General features: G+C 39.6%; 1 protein-coding gene across 17 annotated transcripts in view; it reads right to left on the bottom strand.

Moving 5' to 3' along the window:
• The window catches only part of LOC148413760 (protocadherin alpha-3-like), a 158,205-nt gene that overhangs the window by 72,580 nt on the left and 58,301 nt on the right, over nucleotides 1-27,324 (bottom strand). The window contains exon 1 of one of the 17 annotated variants that reach the window (XM_088430747.1): nucleotides 23,800-26,453. The exons of 13 other annotated variants lie outside the window; for them this stretch is intronic. In XM_088430747.1, the coding sequence (XP_088286873.1) occupies nucleotides 23,800-26,139 (2,340 nt within the window). In that variant the 5' untranslated portion in view covers nucleotides 26,140-26,453. Of the gene's footprint in view, nucleotides 1-759; nucleotides 3,207-16,444; nucleotides 18,998-20,060; nucleotides 22,617-23,799; nucleotides 26,454-27,324 lie in introns of those variants that run through there. 3 more of the 17 variants (XM_088430737.1, XM_088430742.1, XM_088430734.1) reach the window with 3 other exon arrangements.

The raw sequence follows: 27,324 nt of genomic DNA, 5'->3' as shown, positions 1-27,324 counted from the left end.
AGATCTTTGCAAGTCCTCCAATTCAAATGATCACTTAAGAAATACGACCAACAAGCCCTAAACAATGACCAGACCAAAGTTTTGAAAAATTACCAAGTAATTAGAAAAAAAAGAAAGTTGACGTCTTAACAAATAAATTTTGTTCTAACTTCTTTATAAATTGATACATTTACTGTAGTTGCAATACTTTCTGTAAACAGACTGACTATGTTTTTCAGTGAACAGCATATTCTGTTAAAGTAGCCCTCAATGATAATACAAGGACGAGCATATATTTTTGCCATGAAATTGTTTGCGATATATGGCTGGAAACTGGCGTGAATGAGCAACAGAAAGGAAACCATGACTAAAAATGAGTTAAAACACATGGTTACGACTGCTTGAGGTTAGGGTTAGGAGTTAGGACCTTTGCAATGGTGGGTTTTAGGGTTTAGGTTTTGGGAGGACAGTCTCCACTCGCAATATTTACATGGGTCATTTATGAATAGGTGTTATTTACATTTAAAACGTAATGATTGGTCATAATTTTAAATATGTAAAATGTGCTATGTTGTCATCTTAGTTCAATGACAGTAAGCAAGATATTGCACAGCTCTAATTTTAAGACAAATGAAGTATTACAATAAATGAAGCAAAGGTGCTGCAGTTTCCTCTTTTACCAGTAAAAGTGCAGAAAGTGTTGATATTTTCTTTTTTCCTCTCCCACATATGCGCTCCATTTGCATCACAAATATACAATAGACTTTATAATTTTCTTACCTTTTCAGAAGTGGGTAAAGTCTGAGTCCGAGTAAAAGTATCTCCTCCGTTAATGCTGATCAGTTCTGCTTCTACAGGTGGAAAAGGTGTGGGGAAAACTACCACATCACTCTTTAGTGTGTCCGAGCTGAAGCACACATCATACTGCTGAGTAGCTTTGGAGTAAGACCAGCTCCCGTCAGGGTGGGTGGTTATCATTGGGGCGCCGTACCTGTCAAAATGTCTTTCCGTCTGTCTGTGGCATTTAAAAGCGACTAAAGTGAAGAGGCTGAGGAGGAAGATGAGCGATACGCCCACAATGGCGATGAGCAGATACAAGTGCAAAGAAGAGAAGGTCTCCTCGTTTTTGGGTGCATGTCTAATCTGGGTGTGTTCAGCTGTGTTTTCAAGCACCATAACATCAATCGACACAGTAGCTGAAAGGGAGGCTTCTCCATTATCACACACCAACACCACCAAAGGGTGACTTTTAAGGTCATTGTCACTCATTCGTCTCTTGGTTCGAATCTCTCCGGTGCTGGTTCCGATCCGGAAGAGGTTGTTGCCTTTGGGCTCGGACAGGTGATAAGAGAGCAGTGCATTGTATCCAGAGTCCGCATCTACCGCTCTGATTTTTGCTACAAAGTATCCTGCTTCAGCAGAATAGGGAATGTTCTCACTGTTGACGGAGCCGTGTTCAGAATACGGTGCCAGAACGCTAGGACTATTGTCGTTCTCATCCAGAATAAATACATTGACAGTGACATTGCTGCTGAGAGGTGGAACACCAGAGTCTGTGGCCTGAACTTTAAACTGAAACGTCTTTACGTTCTCGTAGTCAAAAGACTGCAAACTGACAATATCTCCAGTCTCTGAGTTGATATTTATCATTGTAGTTATTGGTATTGAATATGTGCTACTTTGTACAAATGAATATGTAACTTTCCTATTTTCATCAATGTCATCATCAACTGCAGTCACTCTCTGAATTACTGCTCCTGTTTGACTATTTTCTTTGATGTAAACATTAATGAGGGGCTCTGAGAAATGAGGTGCATTGTCATTTACATCAGAAATGTGAACACATATTACAGTGGTGCTGGATAGAGAAGGACTTCCCTTATCTTTGGCAATTATGGTTATGTTATGGTATGGTGTACTCTCTCTGTCTAATGGCTCATTAACTAACAGTGAATAATAGTTTTTGTAATTTTCTTCTAGTTTAAACGGAACATTATTTTGTATATGTACAGTAACATGCCCGTTCTCACCACTGTCTTTATCAAAAAGCGACACCAGAGCGACAGCAGTTTCCACAATGGAATCCTCTGGTATGGCATTGTGCAGTGATGTTACTGTCACCTCAGGAGCATTATCATTGACATCTAAAACATCAAGTAGCACTTTGCAATGAGCAGACATTGGGGGGTTGCCTTTATCAGTTGCCTCCACCCTTATCTCATATGCTCTTTTTTCCTCATAGTCAATATGACCTTTTACCTTAATTACACCTGTTTGACCTTCAATTTCAAATACATCCAACACGTGATCTTGATCTTTGTTTCTTAAGGAATACACAATCTCACTGTTTAAACCCTCATCCGCATCGGTGGCAGTTAATGTAATAATTGTTGTACCTACTGGTGTATTTTCTTCAAGTGTTGTCTTATAAAGAGATTTACTAAATGTCGGGATGTTGTCATTTATATCTAAAACATGTACTTTAATTTGAGAGGTGCCTGATTTTGGTGGATTACCCCCATCTAGAGCAGTTAGAGTCATTGTGATTAGAGCGTGGCTCTCTCGATCCAAAGCTTTCTTCAGTACTAGCTCAGCAGATACACTACTGCCTGCTTTATGCACTGCTATCGAAAAATGCTCATTTGGACCTAATTTATACGTGCTGATACCATGTCTACCTACATCTGCATCACTGGCTTCCGACAGTGCAAATTTAACCCCTGGTAATGTGCTCTCAGCAATGAATAAATTTTGGATATTCGTTGTAAACAAAGGAGCATTATCATTAACATCTAAAATATCTATATCAATGCGATACAGTTTTAAAGGGTTATTTATTACTGCCTCCACACTGATGGAGCATTTCACCTCCTCTGTGCATAGCTCCTCTCTGTCTATTCTTTCATTTACATAAAGAGCTCCAGTCTTTAGATTTACCTCAATGAACTTCTTCTTTGTGTTAGCAACAATCCGAAACAAACGGGATTCAAGATCCTGTATGTTTAAATTCAAATCCTTGGCGATGTTTCCGATAAGAGTGCCAGGGTTTAACTCCTCCGAGATGGAATAAGAAAGCTGTCCAGATGCTGTTTTCCAGTAAAATGACAGAAGCAGCACCAAATAGGTCCCAAAATAGCTCCATCTGTAAGGCATGTTTATGCCCAGTGTGAAAAAAGCATGAATGAAAAAAAAATTGTATTATTTTAGTAATCGTCCTATGTTTGCTCCGTCCTCTTCCTCTTTATAACAAAGACTGAATCGACATCCCCAGCATCTTGAAGCGGGAGGGGCCTCAATACACGGAAGAGCGGCTCATCCTCTGATGGATAAAGAGCGACGCTTGGTGGCCAATGTGGTTATGTGCAAGGTTGAGAGACTCGTGTGGTACATCCCAGGAGCCAATAATTGTAAATACATTCATAGATTAAAAATAAATAAATAAATAAATACATAAATACATTTAAAAAAAAAAAGGATTTTTGTTTTTTTGTCCGACATCCAAATTGGAGAGTACTAAATAAAATGTCCTCGTTTCTATAACATAGTCCTGAAATAAATATTTTCTCCTCACTGCACCCCCTTGCTGCTCTCTGAGCATCTCTATTAAATAATTAGTTGCACTAATTGAACCCATGAGAGACTGCCCCCTTTGCTAGAGTGTGTTTTGTGTTCCTTCAAAATTCTCATCAATTTGGATGAACGTCCACAGTTTGATAATCCTACGATTAATCCGTGGCTTCATAAAATCCCATCCTATTTTCCCCCATGTGTAAAACATGATTTTATTTGGAGAAAATATTAATAATCATCATACACTCCTCCACAGTCATCTCTCAGCAGCAATATGCATTATTAATAATACTTCACAGTGTCCGTTATGAGGAATTCATAGCTGACATGGGTTGTTCATGGGAAGTGACTAATTAGAAAATTTTGTGTATTTATTCTTACAAAAAAAAAAAGTACCTTTTCCATCACATGCTGCTAACTCACATAGCTGAATATTCGAGTCAGGATTATCAAAACCAGCACAAAATCCAGGATTATCTTCCTCATAGAATCTACATCACACATACTAATATTACTCAGCACAGTAAAGCCATAATTTATCTTTTAAAAGCACATAGCTTATCACAGTTCTGCTCAGCGACCTGCTGACCTTCTGACCTTATTCGCTGTTGATTTCACTCTCATATCTCTGCTGCTTTCCAGGAAGTTATAAACCACACTGCAGTTGTTTCAAATCTTTAAATTTAGGCCGGATCCAGACAACGTCAGCGGCTGTAATAGTGAATCCCTCTTGACAGCAAATTAGGGCTTTTTACTCAACACATCAAAAAACTTCAAACGCATCTTGTAAACTATATTTAGCAAACAGAGAGAGCTGCAGCAGATTATTTCCCCTAAAACAAAACTGTGCTAATGTGGAAACTAAAAATACAAATCATGATGCTTTGGTAATTTTACATGAGCAATAATGCATATGCATCGATGAAGTGAAACTTCATTAATAAACACTGTGATTTATGTTTGTATTTAGATGAAAAGCTATGAGATGATGAGGGAGTGTAATTGATTTTAAATGTGTTTGTTTTGTCATTCTGCAATTGGATTGCAGCCAGCTCGGGGTGTCCCCCACCTACTGCCCAAAGTCAGCTGGGACAGGCACCAGCGAAGCCGCAGCCCCTGTGAGGATGAGCGGCTCTAGAAAATGGTTGGATGGATGATTTATTATTAAATAGTTTGGGCTGTATATCGGAGGGATGGTGCTGGTCATCACAGCATGGTCGACCATTATGTGTGTGTGCTTGTGTTGCACATGTTACAAGGGTGCTGAATGAGCAGGGGAGTGGGGGTGCCATCTGAACATGATCCAAGGCGAGAAAGCACTCCCCCTCCTTTCCTCCATTCCTTCTTTCTCTTTCATGTTTCCATAGTAACGCCATTCCCGGCACAGACATCATGCTTGTACGCACATAGACACATATTAAAGGCATGAGCCCATGAGTGTATTTTATTAAATAAACTAATGTTTCTGACCCACTTTTGAATATTCAACTCACATTGATGGTTTCCGCTCTCCCTGAATGAATCAAACCACATCAGGCTTCAAGGGCACACACTCATGTGTACCACAGCAAAAAAAGCATACTCCGATGTGAACTTTTGTGCCCACAGTTGCATCGAGGTTGCTCATGCATCGCTAATGTTGCACTGCTACAGCATATTCACTATGACACTTGAGCTGCAGCAACACTCTTCTCCTTTCTGACCCCCCGTCACCCTGAAGACACCCTGACCTTTTCAATCAGCCCGGCACAGCCCACAGTGCCATCGCTGAGCCAAGGCTCTGGAGACCACCCCCACTTCCTCCCTGAAAGATGTGCACTTGATTCATGTGATGCAACACTTAAAGTACACCATGTGCAACCAGTCAGAGTGCAGAAACTTCATACTGTGCGTGTATTATATATATATATATATATATATATATATATATATATATATATATATATATATATATATATATATATATATATATATATATTCAGAATCACATACCGTAGTTACAAAGGTTAACATAAATGCATAATTGAAAAAATGAGTACAAATATGTTTCGAGGGAGAGAGAAGAATGGGTTTCGGAGCATTGAGAATCAATGTGCTGACTTATATGTGTGTGAGTGTGTGTGGGGGGCGTTATACAATATTCAGGATTCCATTTATAGGTGGATATTGAACAGTTTAGTCCTTACGAGATGGATAGAACCTACAGTACGAATATAAAAATGCTACACAAGCTAAAATGTAGTGACAATTTCATGATGTGGGAAGAACTCGGTCGTTATAATTTATTTCCTTAATCTGTACTCATACATTGGTTGGAAATGTAGGGCAGGGATGTGTCCAGCAAAAAAAAAAAAAAAAAATCAAAGGGCATGACAATATGGAGCATGCCCATCCACACACGCATACACATGCAACTGAAATAGACACACAAACACATTGTTCACTCATTTGGAAAGCAATGGCACAATTTCCCCAAATCACTTCATTAGTTACTCTACTGTAAAACAACAGAAGAGCAAAGCAGCAGGCTATTGTTAATGGTGATGTGTTCTTTACAGCATGTGTCATGAGAGCAGGGTTTAGAACTTATATCTTCATCAGTCCATGGTGAAAACATTTGTGACAACAGCTGATGAAAAGTGTGATTGAGACTTGACAAGGGGATTGCTTACCTGGAGGAATGTGGTTATAAGCATGTGCAAGTGCTGTTTTAATTTGTTGCCTGTTTAAAATTATATGAGTAAACCATTTGTGAGTGTATTTGGAATAACAAATGTGTTCAACATTAAAGCAGAAATACAATACAAACAGCAGAGCATAAATGCAATTAAAATACAAACAAACAAAAAAGTCCAATTGGTTTGGTTGAAATTATATGGCAGCCCTAGAATCCAATTAGTTCACCTTTGAACCTCACAACAAAGTCGTTCGACAGATCTGTTTCCAGTGATAGCAGCCATAATTGATTCACTAGCTCCCCTCTTGTCACCATAGCAACACAGATGCAAGACTCCACCAGTGCCACTCCCTTCTTCCTGCCCCTCCTCTGGACATTTCTTTTAAAGTAAACAGGCAAAGAATATGACGTCAACTATAATTATATATCGTCTGGCATATGTTTTTAATACTACACGTACAATTTATTCTCCCCCATCTTTTAGATGGTTAGTGCACCCACGCAGAGGAAAGAGAGCTGCAGCCAGAACTAAACCATTTTTCTGGGATTAGGAGTAAATCTCGCTCCATAGTCAATCATAGATAACCTAGATTTGTCAATCAAATGGTTCAGCAGAGGGCGTGTAGCAAACCGTTGTGAGTTGGTAAAAATGGGACGGCTATCCGTGGATCAATAATGACGCATAAATTCAATAGTGAAAGCAGTGAATACACCACATCAGAGTGTAGCGACCAGCAGAATTATTGACTGCATTTAGCACTGAGGACATTCTGTTCTGATTTTCCGCCACAGGAGGGCGCATACCTCCCTATTTCACAAGCTTTGCAACAGATAAGCGCTCTCTCGCTGAAGAAAAAGTGTATCACATGGCATAGATACTCCTTGATGTCTGATTCCCATTCACCATGTCTTCAGGAAATGAAAAAGCCGGGAAGGGGACTGTATTAACAATGCTTGCAAACTCTATCCGGTGTAATGCTTGACAAATCAAAAAGTGAAAAATAGAATGCTATACAACAACAGGAGAACCAAATGTCTCAATTGCACAACAGTCATCTGCTGAATTTCATGTATATTTTCCCATACTATGTTATTTCTATGTCCTGTGTTTCTCACGCATTCCACGCACATAAGCGTTGTGTAATGTCTATTTTTACTTTCTTATTAGTGATGCTGAACTGACTGTCCGCCCACCAGTGGTGCTTGCATGTGAAGAGCCAACGGAGGAGCAGACCTGCTGCATGTGCTCAGGCTTGGCCCACTTCCTTTAAAAAAAAAATATATATATGGAGGGAGTGAGTCTGAATAATGGAGGAGAGTGCTGGCCTGCAAAGAGAGCCTGATGTTGGAAGCACAGGCTGGCATGGTTTTTGTGAGGTTGCTCCACTTTTCACTAGAAAATGACTACGGTGCTTTGATGTGACCATTGTGATGTGACCAGGCTGGATTATTCTGCCTACAGTAAGGAAACGTGAATAACAGATTCCCATGAGTGTACATACTACTGGATGCATTTGCATGTATAATAAAGTATTTGTGTGTATAAGGCAATGTACTCAATTCATTAGATACACCAACATTGAATGATGAGTCTACGACCACAAAACTATCCATAGGTAGATATAAATAAACAAAAAATACAACAAGATTTAAATTTGCATGAGTAGTTTCACTTTCTGATGCCTTCTTGAAGCTACTCTTCACGGCATCATTAAGATGATTCCACCTAATCGCATTAGGGGAATTACGGGAGAATAATCACTTGACAGTCTTTACAGAGGCCTTAATCCATGTAAGGACAAATGGAATATTGACATTACTGGCAAAACAGAAGTTGCGTACTAAAAGTTAAGAACAGTGATAATATGAGTATTTTGTTTCTTCCTCCACTATGTTTGCAGGTCTTACACATTTTTTTCCTATATTTGTTCACAAAGACATTATTTTAGAAAGAAATTGTTCAAAAATGATTGCTCTTCACATTATCCAATTACATTGATAAAATAATATGCGAAACATGAAATAAAAACATATATATGGTTATTTCTGTTTTTGCTTTGTAAAGATAGATTAAGAGATATAGAACAATTTGAAACTAGTTCACACTGTCATTAAAATATAAGAAAGAAAGAAAACACTATGCGTTCTTAAGCAGTATTGACAACTATGCTTCCTCTAAAACGAGGACACACTGTACAGACAAGAGGCTGCCTCAGACCAGAAATAGCATTAGGGGGCATGATGGATTAAGAGGCAAATTTTGCCAGTGGTCGCTTCATTGGACAGCTCCCTATTGTGAAACAACCGGACTAAGCAACATCAAATCAAAAAGAGCAGCTTACAAGGACAAATAAAATACAGTGTTGACGGCAATCTTTTGCCTCTGATTGCATTCATACCATCAGGCAGGAGGGAGCATATGTGAGAGAAGGAGCTCGATGCAAAGATGAAGAGAAAATTATTCTGTTAGCTGTGAGTGGATCAAGGTATGTGCAGGAGCTATCTGCGTGGGTAAAATAATCCAGTTTAGAGCGGTAACTAGATAGACATCTAACGAGGCTGTGAAAGATTGAATCGCGAAGAAAGCCACTGCAAGCGAGACGTGGGAGGCGAGAGTGGGGAATGAATCAGGGCTACCGCATTAACATTCGCCTTGCACACGTTGTTTTAGTCATAAACTGCACCCACTGTACAAGATGGCAGTAAACATGCACCTGCATTACCAATATCATTGAATACGTGTGGCAACAAGCAATATGATCACAAAACATCCCTGTGTAGTAAAAGTACTTTACAAACATTAAACTAAAATCAACACGTTCCTGTTTTTTTTTTTTTTCTGACAGATGGTCTACCTAAAAATAAACAGATTTGAAAAAAAAAAACAGTCACATGTGGCACTGAGATGACTCATCCAGCATACACAGATGCTCAGTGCAGGTTCACACTCACTAAAATGATCAGGAGTAGCAATCATCACATTGCACTTTACTTCATTAACTTGTAGTTATCTGTTTAAAGTATGTCTAATCAAAAGTTAATGGACTTCCTGTACTACATACAACAAAACAGTGGACTACCATATTGCATTTAAAAAATAGTTTGGGCCTTAGTTGATGCACATGAAAAAAAACATCTTAAAGACAAAAACTTTATTTAAATCTTAAATCAAAGGTATCAAATAAACTGAAATACTGTACATTAACACAATCTTCCCTTTGCATCACAGTTCACGCGTTGGTGGCGAATATGAAAACCTAATATATAGATATAGCATGCAAAAAAAAAAAAAAAAAATCTTCCTGTAGCTGGCAAGAAAAATGAAGAATTCAGTTTTATTTTAGTGGCCAACTTTTACATGTGGACAACAACACAGCAAAGCTGTTTGAAAAGGAGCAAAGTGTTTAAAAAAATGAATGAAATAACCCAGGATGCTGTAAGGAACAATAAATGGTGCCAAGCAGGGGAGAACGCCTGCAGTCACAGACATCTGATCCTATTGATGCTGATCAGAAATAGCAAATAGCAAATAGCAAAGCAGTCAAATACATTATATGCAACATTCAGTTCCCATCACAAGAGTTTGAGAACATTGTGGTCCTGCAGTATACCCACCCCAAATACACCACAGGGAGTAGTGCACAGATACTGTGCTAAGAGGGCAATCGTCTTAGAAAAGTGGCATCCTCAGCATGTCCAAACAGCTGAGCATAAAGTTCCCTTAACTGGAAGTTTACTTAACCAGACATCACAACAACAAACATTGTCTCTTGTTGTTTTCTATCTGGACTGCAAGAAGACGGTAAATGCCAGTTGCGCTCCTCAGCTGAGTTGAAATGAGCCTTACGCTTACCCCTCCGTAAGATCAATCCTCCAGGCATGCAGTGCTGACCTAAGCACTGCGGCAGATGTTGTGGCTGCATGAACACTTATGCCAAACAAGAGCAGTGCCGAACATCTGTTCTAATCTGTTAATTCAAAAAAAAAAAAGAAAAGAAAAAAAATAGCAAAGGAAAAAATGTATGAGGCAAAGCAGTCAAGCACCTGTAATATTTTGTATTAATACAAATACTACTATGATTATCATGATCATAATAATAATAATAATAATAATAATACATTGGATGTATTTTCATCCAATGCCCTTTGGAGAAAAGTAAGCTTGTCTCCAAATGAATGTCCTCAATGTGCGTGAGGGTTCAGTGCGAGAGGCAAGGTTGAAACTATTGCACTCTTCCACATAGTCATGAGTCAATGAAGTGCGACACAATGAAACTGAGGACTTATATAACGTAGTGTAGTAGTGGAGGGGGGGAGCCTCAGACACACTCACGTACAATTCCACCCCGAAAGGTACGGTTCTGTGACAGAAATTCGTGCATATGTTTAAAAAAAATCACTGATAAATACTGATGCCATCATATAGATACTACACAATAGTGTCAATATAGAGGAATAGTGTTTAACCCATATTACTGACAAGCGTGGAGCCAACTTGCATGGAAGCCACACATGGCTATGAACCAGCCTTGTCGTGTTCCGGGACAAATGAGGAGAGCAAAAGGAGCTGTGCCAGGGAGCCTTGGCCTAGAGCTGCGAGTGCAGCTTTGGCCTTGCTTGGCCCACTGACACTTTATTTGCCTTGATAACACATAGAGACAGGGCAAGGGGGGGTTATGTTGCTTATGCAACATCCATCCATCCATCTATCTATCCATCTATCCATCCAGCTATCTATCTATCTATCCATCCATCCCTGCATCCATTCACTTACCCAATCACACGTAAGAACAACTTCGAGTGTCCAATACATGTGCTATGCATGTTTTCGGAGTGTGGGAGGAAGCTGGAGTGCCCGCAGAGAACCTACGCAAGCTCAGGTAGAACATGCAAACCACACAGGAAGCCCAGAGCGAGCTGGATTTGAACTCGGGTCTCTAAACTGTGAGACGGACATGCTTCTAACCACTCTTCCACTGAGCCACCCCCATTCATCCATATGTCTGTTTGAAATACTTTATTTGTAAATAATTGCCACACTGTTCCATTTAGCACAAAATATTTACTCCCACTGTTACCATAAGCTTCTATTTTGCATAAATAGTATAAATGGGGAAAAAAGTGTCATACTCTTGTCACAATTGAGCAAAATGTAATTTGTCCATTTCACTTTTATTATTTAATGACTTATAGTTGTTTATTTATTTAGGTCCAAAAAAGCAATGTGTAAATAATCTTTTGAATGTATTGTAAGTGTAACCAAATATTATGACAGGTGACATGCTTCATCATCCATCTTAAGTTATACATGAGCATAGTGCATCCTTAGCAACATCAGCTGCATGTAATTGGTGATTATAAAGGTCAAAGGTCAGCTTCATTGTAATCATTGTCACATCCTGATGTAATCCGCTATTGACTTTTCCATTCACTATAATTGCACAATATACTAGATGCCTCTCAGTGTGTTTGAATAGCTTGGAGACTTTAATTTATTTCAGTTGTTCGATTCCAGACAAAACCTAAAAAAAATATATAATTAAAAAAATGCAGTATTCAAAATTTATTCTGTGTGTAAGCAATCTGCACTTCAAGCATAGTTGGGTTAAAAATAACCCAATTTTGGGTCATAAAACAGTCAAATCATTTTTGGGTTAATTTGACCAATTATTGTGAGTTGTTTACACCAAATAAGTCTCAGACTTTTTAGGGGCGAATTGATCCAAGTATTGGGTCACTCAATTTTTTTACTCATAATTGTCTTTTTTTTTATGTAGCAGATTTGCTTACACACATGATCAACATTGTTACATTTTTTTTAATGTTTGACAAATATACCTTATTGTTGACATAACCCCAAAATTCATTTAGTGCACAGTGTATCTTGTCGAAATCCAAATGATTTTGATAATGGAAAATATATTGTCCATGTTTTTAACACTACTTGACACAAATATATATATTATATATATATATATATATATATATATATATATATATATATATATATATTACCAGTATGTTGTTTTTTAATGTAAAAAACATTATGTGGTTTCACATCAGGATCCAGATGATTTTAAATATGAAAATAATATTGTTCATTTGTTTAAAACTGTACAATTTAAATACAAGGAATAACTAATGATAAGCACCGGTATGTTTCTTTGATGATGTTGGCGCCTGGAATAAGTTGGACCACAAATAAAAGTAATTAACAACACATTTCGAAACTAACAGGAGTCTATTAAATGTGTATGTTTAGACTAGATGTGAAAAGCAGCCATTTGATTTGTGCAGCATTTTTTTTGACATGTAATCAAACAAGTGTTCAATTTTATTTATTTATTTATTTTTTTTATGTGGACCACTGAAATTCATCGACATTTCTATGATATGCTAGTTAGTGGAGATGCACCGTTATAGCGGGACTCATTGAAAGAGCACAGACTATGCTTAGCTTTGATTGACACAGTCAGGTAGGTGTTCATCAATTTGTTTATCATTGCCATTATAATTTGTACTGGTTTAGTGCACGCCATCATAGTTGATGCTGAATCAGATAGGTGCACAGTTTGTCAATGTACGACGGATCTTATCTGATTTGAATGACTTAATTATACTGATCAGTGAACCCTTAGGAGGACTTTCTGCCTATATCAATGTGAGAAGCAGCCCTGTGTGTGAAAACGATGGATTGTGTGTGCGTGTCAAAGACCTAAAGATAGTTGGTGTTTGTATTGTACCCTCTGTGTGTGTAAATTAGATTACCATCACTGTTGTTGCTGACCCCAATGTGAGAGGGGCCGTGCGCCCATGCTGGAGCCATAGATGAGACAATGTGCCCTAGTGACACACAACAGCACATGCGGCATCACAGCCACAGCCCTAAAGGCATAATGCACCACAACACACGTACACGCACATGGCTGTAGAGTGTGTGAGAAAATTTTGACTTTCAGAAAAGGGAATGGACATGTCCGAGCATCAGAACAGGCTGCATACAGGAAAAGAGGTACCCAAGGACATTCAGATAAAAGCGGGAAAAGGAGGGCATGAGTCGACTGAGGGTGGGGGAGGGGAATGAGGCAAACATGGAGGATGAGCGAGAAGGAGAGTGCAGTAGCAGAGCAGAAAGCTGTGACTTGCATCAACAAGGCAAAAGCAAGGAATTGCAGTAAACGATTTCTGCCTACATTTCCTCATCTTGCTACAAATCATATCTCCATGAAGGATATCTGTCTGCCACCTGACGGATGCTCTGATCTACTCTCTTCATGACACCTGAGGCGCTTTTAATGAGGAAGAGTCTCTCAACCACTTGTGAAAGACAACAGACAAGTGTCAGTGCACCGGAAATAATTTCAGTGCAGACAGTTAGCATGCAAACACAATTGCACATATCCGCCTGCATAGCCAGCCAAGCAGACAGACAAAGCCACTGGAGCAGAGTGCCACGCCCCCAGCTAGAGCAGCGCAGATGATACAAATGTACATACAATGGAGTTGATTGTTCATTTCTGACCATTTTGCAATCATCTGATATCAAACAACCAGAGCTCGTGGCACTTGAGTTAATCAACATTCTAAATGACATTTTAAATAAAAGAGAAGGACATGCATAGCAGAAGTACCTCACCTATTGCCAAAAGACAACTGGGATTGGTTTCAGCACACCTATGACCCCTGTGAGGATAGGCGGCTAAGAAAATTAATGGATGGATGATAATAATAATAATAATAATAATAATAATAATGTACTCTAGAAATTTACCGTGTACAGCCACAATTTAACCATTAACCATACTGCAAAAATAATATATCAGTAGTAGCAAATAATACAAGTGTCTAGTTGGTTACTACAACTGGTAGGTATAATTTATCTACATTAGATGCAATCGCAGCCAATTCACAACAAGCTGAAACGTCTAATGTGATGCGCTGACATCATCATGCACTTGCTTGATGCTCTCCTTTTTAATCACATCAATACATCTCATCAGGGCATTTGCTGTCCAGGCACAGCTTAGCAATGCTGCACCGTGTAACACTTGCTGCCTTGCACATGCACACGTGTGCAAAATATTCGTCCGTCAACACACCATTAAGGCAAGCTGGCCAAGAGAAATGCAGAAGCAGGTTTTCTTCGTATTTATATTGAATTGATATTTCTCCTCCCTTCATCCATGAAAACATGCATGACTCCTCTGCTTGTGGATCCAAATGAGGACTACTTAGATTGATATGAAAGTGTGAATATTTCAGGCATGTTTTCTAGCATGTCGGAATTTTAAGTCTGACCTACTTCTTAGCTAGAAGTGATTATCCATACTATAAAATAGCTAATAATGAGCTCAAACATCTCTGCCTTTGCTGTTGTTTAATTATCTTCACCATCTGCTGCATAATCAAAGGTCGGGATTTTATTGATATAATCTTTTGAAATAAATCCATTTTCATAAAATAATTTGAGTCGCCTATGGAAACAATGCCACCCCCCACCCACCGCCTCCTCCTCATGCTCCAACAGCATCCACTGCTCCTCTCTAACCCCGCCCTTGCCTTATTCCTCTGCTGTTGCTAAGACTGTTGAGCGTTTGCTGGTCGGCTCTGATAGGTGGATCTCCTTGTGCGTTGCTATGGGCAACACACAATATTCCACACAGAAGCAGAGCATGCAGATTGCACACATGTGATAAAACATGACCTATTTACAAAAAGGGAAGCATTGCTATTGCATTGCTTAAGTGTTTTGCGAACCTAAAGCATTATTAACGAAACATCATTGTGAAAGAAATATAAATTGTAATGAATGAACATCCAAGCTGCCGCTAAAAAGGACAATCCCCAATTGACTCGGGGTGACTTGTGAGTCACAGCACGCCAGCTGCAGGCTCTCTTCCTCTCATCCTGTCTTACTTCCAGACATTCATGCTTTGTTGAATCCATTCAACTGCATTAGAATGCCCATACCAACACACACTCTTGGAAAAGTCCATGTCACTACTATTACTATTTGCAAAGGTTGATATTAGACGTCGCCATCTTATTAAAGATATTTGATTTGTTTTGGAGAGGACACACATAAGCGGATTAACAGCATGAAGAACCTGACTGTAAACATTTAAGTGAAGGTGACACATCCCATGCTGCATCATTATGTTACAAAACCAACAGGGCAACTTCTTCCCGTAAGTAATTTTGACAAATATATCACAATAATTTTGATTGTGTTGCATACAGAGACAGGAAATATGTAAACAGCTGTAAACACAACATCGGTATTTGCCACACAATGCCCGTTTTTTGTTCCAATGGTTACTACATTGACTCTTTTAGAAGTTTTTGCATTTTCAGCTATCTAAAGCAGGGATCCACAAACTAATTTCAAAGAGGACCAGATTTGGTAAGGTGAAAATACCTGCCACCACACATACAAGAGAATGCGCTGCCTGTCAATTAGCGATATTTCATTCAAACTCCATTGATCCTTCAAAGTAAACTGTAACATATGACATGAAAAACATTTATTTGGAAGTTTTTTCACAACAACCCTCAACCAACTTGAAAAACTTTGGTGAATTTGATCACCTTCACACAGCGTTGTTTAAAACTGGAATTCAAGCTGTCAATTCAGGGCATTAAAAAGAAAATAAAAACAAAAAAAAAACAACCAATTAATTGGCTTTTTTTCTTGAGTGACTTTCTTTTTTTTTGGTGCAGTCAATCCTATTTCACATCCACCCTTCTCCCTTCAACTCCCGCATCCTGCCCTCTGTCACATTCTCTCTTTTTTTTTAACATATCTAAATATATATTTATACATACATACATATTAAAAGCAGCGTGTGGGTAGGCAAGGTTTTAAGCCACTCAAACAGAGCATTCATCAATATCACGAAGCAAAATTTACAGATTTTGGAACTCATTGCTCACATACTACACACCAGCATAAGACGTCTTGTCGATCTAGGTGAAAAGTTAAGTCTTTTAAATGTGTCATATGGCCATGAAAATCTTGTAGCTTTTATGTACACATGCATTTCATACTGTGGTCAACAATTCTGGTGGGCCGGATTTGATAACTAAGGCTACAGGCCGGTGAAAAAACATGGCCACAATTGGCCTACGGCATGGACTTTGGACACGCCTGATCTAAGGTGGCTATGGAAAATCTGAAGCATACGCGTATTATGGAAAAAATATTGAGTTCTGTCTTACCTCGCCAGAAGTCTGTCTCCTGTCAGGGAGCACCAGAGTGTTGGCGTGGCTACCTGGGACTATGGTCGACCCAATACTCATTCTAGGTCCAACTAGCATGTAGCGTTTGTCTCCTGATCTATATTGGATGCTGTGACACAGTGTGCCATCATAATTGGTGTCTTGCAGATATTTGGAAGTGTACTCTGTTGATTTGGAACACTGCATGGCAATCAGAACGATGATGCTGATGACAAAAAGGAGCGAGACCGAGCCCAAAGTAATGATGAGATAAAATGTCACATTGTCCTCCTCGTCCACCTTTGTTGCACTTTTGACATCCGAAGCTGCAAAAGCCTCTTTGGGCTCCACAAGTTTGATAGTCACAGTCGCTGTTGCTGAGAGTGAAATGTTCCCATTGTCTTTGACCAGGATTAGCAGTCGATGCTCAGCCTCGTCCGTCTCCGTGAAGGAGCGAAGTGTTCGTATCTGGCCCGTATAGCGGTCCAAAGAAAACAGACTATGGTCGTTTACTTGCTGCAGGGAAAACAGCAACCAGCCGTTATATCCAATATCGGCGTCATAGGCTCGGACTTTAGTCACCAAGTCTCCTGCTTTCAAATTTCGAGGAATCTCTTCCACACCTTCAGCAGAACCATTAGAGCTGACTGGATACAGGATGACTGGAACATTGTCGTTCTGATCCAAAATGAACACTGACACTGTAACGTTGCTGCTCAGTGGGGGACTTCCGCCATCTGTGGCCACTACTTGGAACTTAAAACTTTTCAGCATCTCAAAATCAAAGCTTTTTTGGGCTGAAATATGTCCATTTTCAGAGTTAATGCTCAGAAATGATGTCATTAATTTGTGTTCCTCCCCTTTTCTCACGATGTCAAATGATATGACAGCGTTATCCCCTTCATCACTATCTTGAGCGCTGACTGAAAACAGCAAGGCTCCCGCAATATTGTTCTCATTAATATAGAAAGTATAGCGATTACTTGTGAACTCTGGCCTGTTATCATTCACATCGGACACAGTCACACTTATTGTTTTATGAGAGGACAATGATGGTTGACCGGCATCTTTTGCCACTATCGTCACATCATACTTGGACTGAAGCTCTCGGTCCAGATGTGATTTAGTTATGAGTGAGAACATATTATCTTGTAAGGAGGGTGTAAGCGCAAAAGGTATGTCACCACTGATATGACAAATGACCTTTCCATTGACACCTGAGTCCTTATCGTTTACACTTATCAAGGCTACAGTGGTCCCAGGTTTAGAGTCCTCTGCAATAGCACTTGAAAATGATGTGATTTCAATTTCAGGGGTGTTATCATTAATGTCCACAATAGATATGATTACACTTTTCTCTGTTTCTAGTGGAGCTAATCCTTTATCAGATGCTTTAATATCAATTTCATATTTATCCTTCATTTCAAAATCTATTAGTCCTTTAACTATAATTTCTCCAGTAAGAGCATTGACATCAAAAATCTTGCGTAATTTACTGTTAACATTATTACCAAAAGAGTACACCACAACACCATTGAGACCATAATCTAAATCTGTGGCGTTTACTTGCAAAATGGTTGTGCCTATTGGCGCATTTTCCTTAAGCACTGCCGAATATGAATCCGAGGTAAAAACGGGCATGTTGTCATTTACGTCTAACACGTTAATTAAAACCTCCGTGCTTCCTGACCTCGCGGGCTTCCCGCCATCGAGTGCTGTCAGAAGCAGTTTATGACTCCCTGCCTTTTCTTTGTCCAGTGCCTTATGCAAATACAAAACGGGGATTTTGCCGTCTTCCCCCCGATCTTTAACCTCCAAACGAAAATGCTCATTTTGACTGATTTTGTACGAGTGGACTGAAAACGCATCGCTGTCTGGATCGTGAGCGCTCTGCAGCTGAAAGCGCGCACCAGGCAGAGCAGATTCCGAAATCTCCAAACGCGTCTCGTTTTCGGGGAAGGTGGGAGTGTGGTCGTTCACATCCAAAATCTCAATGGCGACATAATGCACTTCTAGTGGGTTCTCCACAACCATCTTAATGTTGACAACGCAGGGGCTGATTCGCTCACAAATCTGTTCTCTGTCGAGTTTCCTCTTCACGCGTAGCATGCCGTTGTTTGTTAATACAAACAGTGGTTCTGTCGGCCCGGAAACGATGCGGAATCCTCGGGCGTTCAGTCCGCTCACATCCAACCCCAAATCTTTTGCAACATTCCCGATCAAAGCGTCATCCATCCCTTCTTCGGGAATCGAATACCGCAGCTGTGCAATGGTGACATGAAACGTGACATCCAAACAAAAGAAGACAACTAGCAAGCGCTGCGTCCATGTTACGCGTCCACGTCGAAACATATTGCACCGATTATGAGTCCAAATATGAGTTCTTGCAGGGGAAACACAAGTGAAGGAATTGAGGATCAAGAAAATTAAGCACGCTTAGAATACTGATAATGCGTTTAGGCCAGCTGAGTGATGAATTAACGCCCCAAGTCCAAGTGCACAATGACGCGCAAGCGCAGTAAGCCGAACCACTCGATACGATGAGAAATTTTAAATCACAAGCAGTGACACCAAGCGAATAGAAACCACAATGCATCAATAAAATCATGTAAAATACAAAATATTGTTGTGGTATTTAATATCCTAACTATATTCTTGCAGATTAAAAGAAAAATATGTGGTCCAAAATTTGTATAAAAAGGTTCAAAGTGTTTAAAAAAAAAAATAGGTGACAGATATCCTAATCGCATTCTCCAGCAAAACCATGTGAAACGGTACATCATCAGTGTACAAAATATGCAACACAAAGCTCACATGATGAAAATGATATTCTAGATGGTGAACTGTGAAATGAGTAATTAAAAATGGTTCACAATTAAATATATCATTATTTTGCCCAAATAGGAAATGAGACTTAATTTCTAAACTCAAATACGCATACCAAAACTTTCTCAATAATAAACATTACACTCAGTATTGTTTAAGTTGACCGATAGAAAGCGTAAACATTTTTATCATTATGATTATTGTAATGATTAATATTATTTTCTAAAAAGAATCACCATGCTGTTTATGATTATTCTTATGACTATTATTATTATTGGGGCAGAAGTCTTGCCATGTTCTTCTGACTGTTCAGAGGTCACCAATTTGTTTATAGCTCTGACTTTCACGTGTGGGGTTTGCATCGTGTCCGTGTGGGTTATCAGCGGGTATTCTGGTTTCCATCCACGTTTAAAAAACATCCACGATAGGCATAATGGATAGGGGTTAGTGACTTGTGAATGGTTGTTTTTTTTTTGCCCTGCAATTGACTGCGTACTCTGCCTACTGACCCAAGTCTGCTGGAATAAGCACCAGCACATTGACAACACTTATAAGAAGTCAAGATGACGCATGGATTTTAAGGTAGGCTTAAAAACTGATTTAAAATACATATGTACCATGAAACAAGTCTCCCAAATTGAAAAAAAATAGTAAATAAAACAATCTGCTGGAGCCTACACTCAGATCTTCATTACTTAAACTAAACAAACCATCAATGGGAAACAATGTCACTATTATGTTAAAAGAGTGAGGGGACACACAAAATGTTAATGACTAAGTTTTGTCTTACCTCGCCAGAAGTGTGTCTCCTGTCAGGGAGCACTAGAGTGTTGGCGTGGCTGCCCGGGACTATAGTAGAACCAATACTCATTCTGGGTCCAACGAGCATGTAGCGTTTGTCTCCTGATCTGTACTGGATGCTGTGACACAATGTGCCATCATAATTGGTGTCTTGCAAATATTTGGAAGTGCACTCTGTGGACTTGGAGCACTGCATTGCTATGAGCACGATGATGCTGATGACAAAAAGGAGCGAGACCGAGCCCAAAGTGATGATGAGATAAAAAGTCACGTTGTCCTCCTCGTCCACCTTTACTGAACTTTTCACATCCGAAGCTGCAAAAGCCTCTTTGGGCTCCACAAGTTTGACAGTCACGGTTGCTGTTGCCGAAAGTGAAACATTGCCGTTGTCTTTGACCAGGATGATCAGTTTATGCTCAGCCTCGTCAGTCTCCGTGAAGGAGCGAAGGGTTCGGATCTGGCCTGTATAGCGGTCCAAAGAAAAAAGACTATGGTCGCTGACTTGCTGCAGGGAAAACAGCAACCAGCCATTATATCCGATATCGGCGTCATAGGCTCGGATTTTTGTCACCAAGTCTCCTCCTTTCAAATTGCGGGGAATCTCCTCCACGCCTTCAGCTGAACCATTGGAACTGATTGGATACAGAATGACTGGGGTGTTGTCGTTCACATCCAAAATGAACACGTTTACTGTCACATTGCTGCTCAATGGAGGACTTCCACCATCTGTGGCTACCACTTGAAAATGGAAACTTTTCAGTGTCTCAAAGTCAAAACTTTTCAGCGCTGATATTTCTCCAGTTTCGCTATTTATGCTTAAAAATGAAGATAATTTGTTTTCATTTTTTCCATCCCTGAGTATATGATATGAAATGATTGCATTCTCATTGTCATCCTGATCAGAAGCTTTGACAGAAAATATGGAGGCACCTGCAATGTTGCCCTCAGTAACATATAAAGTATATGGACTGGTTGAGAATTCTGGGCTATTATCATTCACATCTGAAATGAAAACACTGATTGTCTTTTCAGATGAAAGTGCAGGTTGACCAGCGTCTCTTGCAACAACTGATATATCATATTTTGACTTTTTCTCTCTGTCCAGAGGTGACTTGGTCACCAAGGAATACATTTTTTCTTGTAATGATGGTGTTAAGGAAAAAGGGACATTCTCACTAATGGAGCAAATAACTTTGCCATTAAGACCAGAGTCCATATCGTTTACACTAATTAAAGCAACTGTAGTCCCAGGTCTGGAATCTTCAGGAATGGAGCTTGAAAATGATGTCACTTCAATTTCAGGAGCATTGTCATTAAGGTCAACTATCTTGATTAGGACACTTTTTTCATTTGTTGATGGGTGAGAACCTTTGTCTGATGCTTGTATTTCTAGTTCATATTTATCTTTTTCTTCAAAATCAATTTTTCCTTTTACAGATATTGCCCCTGTTATATGATTAATTTCAAAAATATTTAATAACCTATGACTCACGCTATTACTAAATGAATAAACAACTTCTCCATTTGGACCTTCATCTAAATCGGTAGCATTTACTTGAACAATGGTTGTGCCCACTGGAGCATTTTCATTAAGTGCCACGGAATATCCATCTGAAGAAAAAACAGGCGAATTGTCATTGCTATCTAATACATTTATTAAAATATTAATAGTACCCGTATTGGGAGGTTTTCCTCCATCAAGTGCAGTTAGCACTAATGAGTGACTTCCGGCTGCCTCCCTGTCTAAATATTTTTGCACAATTAATATTGGAATTTTTTCATCGTCTCCTTTATCTTTAATTTCTAAGCGAAAGTGTTCATTTTGACTGAGTTTATACTGCTGGACAGAGAAAGGACCACTGTCCGCATCTCGTGCTGCTTTCAATGGAATACGCATTCCAGGTTGCACGGACTCGGGAACGTCCAAAGTCTTTATCTCCACCGGGAAGCTGGGAGAATGATCATTAATGTCCACAACTTCCACACCAACATAGTGTACCTCCAGCGGGTTTTCCAGCACCGTTTTTAAATTGATTACACATGCAGCGCTCCGCTCGCATACCTCCTCGCGGTCAACCTTTCTGCTTACGTACAGGATGCCGTCGTTCTCTCCTAGGCGAAAAAGAGGCTCCGTTGCGCTGGAAGCAATCCGATATTTGCGTTCGTTCAATGTGCTCCGGTCTAATCCCAAATCTTTTGCAACATTTCCGATGATAGTGCCTTCCTTGACTTCCTCGGGGACAGAATATTTCAACTGAGCCGAGGTGACACCCCAAAAAAGCACAGCGGCCACGAAGCAGACCCAGCACATTTGTGCGCGCAACGCCTCGCCTCTTCTTTGTTCCATGATGAAAAGCGACTACGTTACAGCGGCAAATTGTTAACAAACTAATACATCGTAGTAAGGCGGGAAAATCCCTAGTTCTTAAAAATAATGTAAACACGTTGAACAATGGTCGAACGCAGCCGTGAAGGCTGGACCCAGTCAGCACACACAAGTGAGACTGCAATGACGGGGAGGAACCTGAAGGCAGCGGAAAATCCGCTACTTTTACAATCACAGCGACACCATGTGTTGATATCACTTCCTGTACAAATATAATTGTTCAGATACATTTCTGACACGTTCAAATGTGAAGCATAAATATTAAGGACGTACGTTGTGTACAGTACAGTAGCCACATTTATGTTATCATTAAAAAAAAAAAAACACACCACTTAAGTTAAAAACTGTAATTAAAAAATGTTTGAGGAAATTTCTAAGGTATCACAGTACGTAAAATGGCGTGAAGGCAGCCCTAAAATGAGTTGTTACCATTTATTTATTTGTATATAGATATGCGAAAACAAGATAAAACGTTCCCAGCACCATGGACAGTGGACATGCAGTAAAAGTGGGCAAAACTGTAGGAAGGGTTCTTGTTTCATGAATACCAAGTGAGGAGAGCAGTGACGTGAGTTTGGCGTCACTGAAGTTTTATGAACAGCTGTTTTAGTGATTGGCTCCTGACTGAGTGGTTCCCTATAAACAGCCAAAAGACAGTCACTAGAGGAGAATAAATAAAGTTCACTTAGTAAAGACAATATTGATTCAAGTTTTACTTTGACACATAATTTAAGGTTTCTGTGTGGTACTAAAGTTAGCACTATATTGTGAACTGGAGGAAAGTATTGCCCAAAAATCTATTTGAAAATACTTTGCAAAAACGAGAAACAATTATGCACTATAAACATTTTCTATATTGATTATGCTGTTCAGAGTTGCAGCCTTGCAGGGCACTAGTATCTATAAACAGCACCTGGCAAACTGGTCCCCTCCACGCGATAACAGGGAATGTGAAAATAAGACATTAAAACTTATTTGAACCTGAACCAAGAATCACTGCTGGAACTTAGGTATGTGAATCAGCACTCAATCTATGACATCACCTTATTAGTTGTACAGGCAATAATACACAATAAAACAAAATGTCCAACTCTAACAAAAATAAACTAAATTGAGCGTGATATGCTTTGCTGGCCTATATTTAAATATTAAAAAGTAAATGGTGTTGCAACTTATTGCAGATGTCTATTTAATAAGCAAAGGCAACCAAAACGCACCCAAAGTGTATATCTATAAAGTTATAACTCATGACACAAAGTCAATTCAACAGGACACAAACACCACTGTTTGGAGCAGCTTATACAACACTTGAAGTTTCCTGATTTTTCAAAGGTTGTCTTACCTCGCCAGAAGTGTGCCTCCTGTCTGGAAGCACCAGAGTGTTTGCGTGGCTGCCCGGGACGATTGTCGACCCGATACTCATTCTAGGTCCAACTAGCATATATCGTTTGTCTCCCGACCTGTACTGGATGCTGTGACACAGTGTGCCATCATAATTGGTGTCTTGTAGATATTTGGAAGTGTACTCGGTGGATTTGGAGCACTGCATGGCGATCAGAACGATGATGCTGATGACGAAAAGGAGTGAAACTGAGCCCAAAGTTATGATGAGATAAAAAGTCACGTTGTCCTCCTCGTCCACCTTTGCTGCACTTTTCACATCTGATGCCGCAAAAGCCTCTTTGGGCTCCACAAGTTTGACAGTCACAGTAGCTGTTGCCGAGAGTGAAACATTGCCATTGTCTTTGACCAGGATAAGCAGCCGATGCTCTGCCTCATCTGTTTCTGTGAAGGAGCGAAGGGTTCGGATCTGGCCCGTATAGCGGTCCAAAGAAAACAGACTGTGATCGCTGACTTGCTGCAGAGAAAACAGCAACCAGCCGTTATATCCAATATCGGCGTCATAAGCTCGGATTTTTGTCACCAAGTCTCCTCCTTTCAAATTGCGGGGAATCTCCTCCACGCCTTCAGCTGAACCATTGGCACTGATTGGATACAGAATGACTGGGGTGTTGTCATTCACATCCAAAATGAACACGTTTACTGTCACATTGTTGCTGAGGGGCGGACTTCCACCATCTGTGGCTACCACTTGGAAATGGAAACTTTTCAGTGTCTCAAAGTCAAAACTTTTCAGTGCTGATATTTCTCCATTTTCGCTATTTATGCTTAAAAATGAAGATAATTTGTTTTCAACTTTTCCATCCCTGAGTATACGATATGAAATGACTGTGTTGGTATTCTCATCGTGATCAAAAGCTTTGACAGAAAAAATAACGGCACCTGCATTGTTTCCCTCTGTAACATAGAAAGTATAAGGACTGGACGAAAACTCTGGACTGTTATCATTGACATCCGAAATAAAAACAGTTATTGTCTTTTCTGATGAGAGTGCAGGTTGCCCAACATCTTTTGCAACAACGGATATATCATATTTAGATGTTTTCTCTCTGTCCAGAGGTAATTTGGTCACCAAAGAAAACATTTTGTCTTGTAAAGATGGTGACAAAGAAAAAGGCACATCCTCACTTATGGAACAAACAACTTTTCCATTGAAGCCAGAATCCAAGTCATTCACACTAATTAAAGCAACTGTAGTCCCAGGTCTGGAATCTTCAGGAATGGCACTAGAAAATGACGTCACTTCAATCTCAGGTGCATTGTCATTTATGTCAACTATCTTAATAATGACACTTTTTTCTGCTGTTAATGGAGCAGCCCCTTTATCGGATGCTTGTATTTCAACTTGATATGTGTCTCTCTCCTCGTAGTCAATGACACCAGTAACCACTATCTCCCCCGTTGAGTGGTTAATGTCAAAAATTTTAAATAAAGCATTACTCACACTGTCGCCAAAAGAGTAAATCACTTCTCCATTTTGACCGTCATCCAAATCACTTGCATTTACTTGTACCACTATTGTGCCAACTGGAGCATTTTCATGGAGCATCACAGAATATATATCTTGGGAAAAAACAGGAGCATTATCATTTATATCCAATACGGTTATTGATATATTCATGTCTCCAGATTTTGGAGGTTTTCCTCCATCTAGAGCAGTCAACACCAGGGAGTGGCTTCGTGCTGCTTCTCTGTCCAAAGATTTCATCAGAACCAATACTGGTATTTTACCGTCTTGTCCTCTGTCTTTGACCTCCAGACGAAAATGTTCGTTTTGACTCAATTTGTAATTTTGCACGGAAAAAGAACCGCTATCAAGATCACGTGACGGTTTCAGCTGAAAGCGAGCTCCAGGCAAAACCGACTCAAAAATGTCCATTTTTTTCTCCTTCTCCTGGAAACTTGGAGCGTGGTCATTTACATCCAGAACGTCCACCTCCACGTAGTGGACCTCGAGTGGGTTCTCTAGCAAAGTTTTTAATTTAACCAAACACGTTGCACTCTGTGCGCACACCTCCTCTCTATCAATTAGGCGGCTAACATAGAGGATACCATCATTTGGATTCAAGTGGAAAAGAGGCAGAGCTCCACTCGAAACGACGCGATACTTCCTTTCTTTCAGCGTGCCTTTATCCAAACCAAGATCCTTGGCTATATTTCCGACTGTCGTTCCTTCTTTGACCCCCTCCAAAATGGAATATCTCAAATTGGCCGAAGCCAAGCTGCACCAAATCGCAGCGATCACAAAGCGGGCCAAACAGCATCGTCCGTTCCTCGACATGTTTCTTCTTTGTCCCACCTCGGCCCCAAAAAATACTCACAAGAACAACACAGCTATACGAGTGTATAACACACAGCTTCGATGGATGACAATGTTCATTATATTCTACCAACTCCAGATGAAAATGAAAATAAAATATTCCCAGAATTCGCCACGCATCGCCGTCGGATGTGTTTGCGCAGGACTGAACAAGACAACGGGAGGTTGCTGTAAGAAATATGATGATAAAATGCTCATGCGCGCTGGTTTCTACTGTTACACTGACACCACGCGGTCAAAATTTACCCTGCACCCATTTAGTCATAATAACGTGTTGCATATTGTAAAGTTCTTTTTGTGCCAATTTAGTCAAGAAAAAGTCCATCAGACACTAACGTAAAAAAGGTAGCAAAACAATCCAAGGACATTAGTACAAAAAATAATTTACTATATAAAATAAAGGATACCATCCATTGTGAACCTGGTAACATTTCAATTGAAATTGTAAAATAAAATGGCATTCAGCTTTTCATTGCCTCCCAAATAGCCATTCTGTAATCTCCTGTACACACATGTGTGTGTGTGTGTATATATATATATATATATATATATATATATATATATATATATATATATATATATATATATATATATATATATCCATTCAGCCACGTAGAATATTTTCTCGACTACCTCCGCTCTACTGTCATGGTTATGTGATGAGGCTGAGAACCCAAATGCAAGGAAACCATGTATAAGAAAAAACTCTCTAAAAGGCAATTAAATTCAACCAAAATTAAAAGGAAAGCAAGGTACTTGGACTAAAACAATATACTAGCTTAACTTGCAGGAAAAGGACAGCAACCAAATCAATACAAACCAAACTGACGTGATAACGTGTATTACCTACAAGAAATGTGTCATAGGGACGAGATTGGTTGACACATGGGCCAGGTTGACAAGCACAGACGGGTGCAATCAAACGAAATGAGACACCGGCAACAGGGACAAGTAGGGAAGTTTGAACAAAACAACAAAAATCTTGAGAATTAAATCTGAAAGGGGCACTGCCAAAATCATCACCGGGAAACTGTGAGTAAACTTAAAGTTCGCAGCACATGATGAAAATGCTTCAAGAGTGCATTCACAATCCAAAGTGAGAAAAACGAGAGGTTTTAAAAAAATGTGCAACCCAGACTTAGCATA

Source organism: Hippichthys cyanospilos, chromosome 13 (assembly GCF_059441005.1).
Source record: "Hippichthys cyanospilos isolate Australia breed blue-spotted pipefish chromosome 13, RoL_Hcya_1.0, whole genome shotgun sequence".
NCBI lineage: Eukaryota > Metazoa > Chordata > Actinopteri > Syngnathiformes > Syngnathidae > Hippichthys > Hippichthys cyanospilos.
This window is presented reverse-complemented; position numbering and strand designations above follow the sequence as displayed.